The sequence below is a fragment of the Phanerochaete carnosa genome, assembly GCF_000300595.1.
Source record: "Phanerochaete carnosa HHB-10118-sp unplaced genomic scaffold PHACAscaffold_128, whole genome shotgun sequence".
NCBI lineage: Eukaryota > Fungi > Basidiomycota > Agaricomycetes > Polyporales > Phanerochaetaceae > Phanerochaete > Phanerochaete carnosa.
Genome location: NW_006767755.1, coordinates 3,208 through 7,314, shown reverse-complemented (window position 1 = coordinate 7,314; position 4,107 = coordinate 3,208). Strand labels below are relative to the sequence as shown.

The following is a 4,107-nucleotide window of genomic DNA, read 5'->3' as shown; positions in this document are numbered from 1 at the left end:
GGTGTCGCACTGCGTTCGAGGATCCTCTTGCTCGCTTAGGGAACGATAACGGGTCTTCGAGTCTGCGAGAATGTTCTGGACGAAGGCGGCGTACTCCTCGACGGTCTTCCACTCTCGAGCTGCAACGTGCGTCGGGGATCGGTGGCCGTACACGCTTGCTGTGCGAAGGTCGCTTGCGGCAGGGGACAGGCTCAATAGGTAGTCGTCCAGTTCGCTGAGCAAGCTTGTGTACGAGCTTGGGGCCTGGTTGTACGTGTCGCGGACGCGGGGGAACACATAGCGGGGCTCGTCACTCGAAGCGAAAACGCCTTTCATCGACCCACTATGGTACGGGACTTCGCGGACTGAAACCTCGATGGCCTTCTCCTTTGGTTCGGGTTCTGTGCGCATCGGCGGGAACGCCTTGTCCTCCACGTCCATCTTAGCCTCGTATACGGCCAACGCATCGAGTTTCGCCGGTCTTGAACGTTCGGCAGGCGGGGCGAGCGGCGTACGAGGCTTCGAATTAACTTGCTGGGTGCGGCCGTAGCGGCTCCTATCCTCGGACGCAAGTAGCGCAATAAACTCCTCGTGAATCTGTCGCCGCGTGCTCGACGCCAGTGTTGGTGGAGAAGGAGAGGAGCTAGCCGGCTTAGGGAGCGCCTCGCGGGCGCGAGGCATCTCCTCGGTGTGGACGTGGACATTGCTCACTTGCTCGCCAACTCCAAGACACATGGGCGCCAGCGAGCCGAAGTCCAACATTGTCACCTCGTCCTCCTTGTCTTCGTCGGCCGCGAGCATCTGGAGCTTCATCGGCTTCGACCTGGTCGGCGAACCTGGTGGCGTTGACGGGAAGTGCTCAGAGCCAATTTCCCATGCGCGATTGTGGTGGCCATGATCGTTGGATGAAAGGGTGGTGTTTGCCGAGAATTGGCTGCTCATTGAGCTCGTTGGAGAGAGCGGTGGCGTGCTAATAACGCTCGATGCGGGCGACAGAACATGGGCGCTTGTGCGTCGGATGGGTGCTGACGGAGGGCAGTGATGACCGCGCGGACGCAGGGGCGCAGGCTGGAACGAGAGCGAGGACGAGGTTGGTGGTGGTAGCGATTTCGGCGTTGGGAAGGTGAGCGGCTCTGTTGTGGCGGCGGGTGTTATGTCAGTGGCGGACGCGACAGTGGCGCTGATAAACTTACCATCTCCCTTTAAATAGTTGTCGATACCTGAGGTTTTCTTGTACAGTTGTTTTCGTTTTTCTGGAACGGAGACGGCTGTACAAGATGACTTGCAGTCATATTGACCGGAACGGTACTGCTCGTGTTCAGACTCGTCGTAGCTGGACGCGCTATTGGTGCACGTTGATAGCTCAGCTGAGGCAGCCAACATCGTGCTTGCTGGAGTGTGGAACGCCGTCGCGAGTCCTGGGGGAGGGGGGATCATGGTGGTCTAAAGTCAACTGGAGGTAGGCGCCCCAACAGCCTTTTAAACCAGGTGACTATTGCGGGTACGTCCTTCTCCGCGAGCTGATGTGTTTCTGATGATCGTGTTTTCACTGAAAACATTTGCTTCCCCTTATTTTCCGACTGCGCAGATAGCCCGTGATTTTGGCACGAGTGCGTTTATGGTCTCTCTTTTGTTCACAGCCGCCACCGCCGTGCTAGCTTCGGCGGGACGATAGCCGCTGGTCGGTTAAGCCGGCGAGAGCGCCGGGAGACTCAGATTTGGTGCCTCGGGATCACTTGTTAAACGATTCTCACGGTTGTGAAACGTAAGAGGTTGGCTGTGGAAGGGTAATTGAGAGGGAGCAGGCATAGCTCCGGCCTCGATGAGACGGCCGGTAGTTTTGTGGCGTTGGCGTCAGTGGTACCGCCAAAGTGCGCTGTGAAGGCTGTGGCACACGGTTCACCGTCCACAGCGAGAGACTGCTCTGAATAGAAGAATGTGTAGTCTTTGTAGCTTCCAAGTTTACTTTATCACCGATAACGAGAGCGGAGGGATGGACGCATCGAACGATCTGTGATCGCCGTGGGCCTTCCCTGCACACAGCTTATTGGTATTTGCGTTATGAATGTCCTACAAGCATTACACAGCCTAGGATGATACACAACTGATAGAATCTATTCAGGATGATGTGTTGTGAATCTCGGACTGCTGTGTTTTGTCGGAATCCTTACCCGCTTTTCGAGCTGAGACCGGGATACCGGCGCCTCGTCCGCGCGTTATTTACGCACGTTTGCCCCTCCTTTCATTCGTATCTAAGACATGTCGCACTATAGTGTGATTATTTACCTTTATCTACCCGCCAAACGGATTGCGAGCGCTGTGTTTTCATCACCCGACCCGACGACGTAAGTAGACGAGCGGCCACGGCTATAAGCCAGCGGGGGTCACGCGCATCTTAGCTTCGATAGATAAAGTGTGCGACATGAGCTAGCGCCAAAAATCGGCGTGAAAGAGCCTATATGTCGACTACGTAGATCACTGCGGCGACCCGCTTCTTCAACGTGTTTGCATTCGCAGAGACCGGTTGCTGGCCATGGTCGCCGCCAGAGAGGACACAGAGAGGTCTGTCGTAAACCAGAGGGTGCTCCAGTTCTTTTGCCGCCTAGTATCGTACACTGCCAAGACTTCGTACATGACTTGCTACCAACGTGGTCCGACTATGGCTGCAAACCGCAGACGGTCTCAGTGTCTGCCGGGGTGTCCGTCACTCAGGCTCAGTATTCGGACGGCTGGGATCCTTCAGTACACCATGATATCTCCAACTTCCTAGCATGTCACACCTCCATCCTTCTGCTTTCTCGTGGGACGACACTCCCGCAGAGTCTGGTATGAGACGCCCGACCGCCTCGCGTCGACTACGGCAGCCGGAAGAAGTAAGCAACGATAGTGTGGCGTTCAATTCAATCGATTGCGTTGCAATGCCGGCATTGTTGCGTCGCTTGCTCCACGTTTGTCCCACCTCCACAGCATGCCATCATCAAAGGCATTTAAGAGTTTTAGCGGCTCCGGTGTCCTAAGACAGCGTGAGACGGTACACGAGCTGTTCTTTCCGAATGTAATCCTATACAGGCTGAGTGTGCTGGTTTATCGTACAATCCCCGAGGGTGAGCTCATCGATGTCTGTCCTTCAAGCGTCCGTCCCAAATTTCTGCAGCGTTGACGATTGAGGATCAGGAGTCGTTTAAGGGAAATGCTAATCCATACCTCGCGCAACGAGTTCAACTCGCCTTTCCAAGCAAGATAAGCTGCCCCAGAGTCGGACCAGATTTGGTAGCCTATCATTTTGCCTTCGTCGTCGAAGTCAAGGTTGTAGACAAATTTCTCATTCCACGAGTTGCCTTTGCCGGCCCCCTCGATCCATGTGAACTTGGCCGAGCCCACGCAAGATACTTTCTTCGCCTCTGTATCGACAATCCACTCGCCTGCATGCGGGTGTCTCAGATCGGAGCCATGGTAGTGGCGCGAAACTTATCTTACCGAAGCTCATGTCCTCGTAAGAGAGATGCGTTACCAGAAGTATGAAATACGCTTCCAACGAGCCGGGGCCGCTCCTGCCCTTGAATGCTCGTCCTAAAAACGGGGCCAAGAAGGGCTCGCCATGCTCGTACGCGGTGTTCTCGTGCTTCGTCGAGAAATGCGAGAAGAGATCTGGCAAGGCAGCTTTTCGTGCGATATCGTTGCATAGAGCCTGCGCAGAGGCGAGGAGCTGGGATCGTGAGAGTGTCATGGCTGGAGGTAAGGAGGCAGAGTACGCGGCCATGGATTATGTATATAGTCTGCAATCTTCCTACGCTCAACCTGCGCTTGTCCCAGTCAAGGTCCCAGCCTCCCAGGCGGCATTTCTGATAAACGACAGCTGCCTTTTATGTCAATGGAGCTGTGAACCTGTGAAGCTAAGATCACGTGGAAAAACACGAGGCTGAACATCGTTGGCGCCCAACCGCAAGCGAGCGCACACCGGATCCCCGAAGATCCCTGCTCAATTGGCGGGGCGTAAGTCCATCATTTCATTTTGAAGGGCAACCTTTAAACCCTTGACCTTATATTACACACCTTGCTTCCATACGCTCACCTTCCCCTCTTCTGCCTGCACGCACGCTCTCGCCCACACTCTTTAGTCCTGTCCTG

General features: G+C 55.2%; 2 protein-coding genes across 2 annotated transcripts in view; both read right to left on the bottom strand.

The window, feature by feature from the left end:
- Window positions 1–992, bottom strand: PHACADRAFT_265918 (uncharacterized protein; the record flags this gene model as incomplete). Its single annotated transcript, XM_007402382.1, has 1 exon — window positions 1–992. A coding segment is annotated over exon 1 (706 nt), but the record flags the coding sequence as incomplete, so codon positions are not given.
- Window positions 993–2,932: 1,940 nt separating this feature from the next.
- PHACADRAFT_265916 (uncharacterized protein) overlaps window positions 2,933–4,107 on the bottom strand; it is a 1,849-nt gene continuing 674 nt past the window's right edge. The window contains exons 2-4 of the mRNA XM_007402381.1: window positions 3,457–3,740; window positions 3,184–3,401; window positions 2,933–3,127 (exon numbers count right to left, since the gene is read on the bottom strand). Of these exons, the coding sequence (XP_007402443.1) occupies window positions 3,107–3,127; window positions 3,184–3,401; window positions 3,457–3,739 (522 nt within the window). The 5' untranslated portion in view covers window position 3,740 and the 3' untranslated portion in view covers window positions 2,933–3,106. The remainder of the gene's footprint in view (window positions 3,128–3,183; window positions 3,402–3,456; window positions 3,741–4,107) is intronic.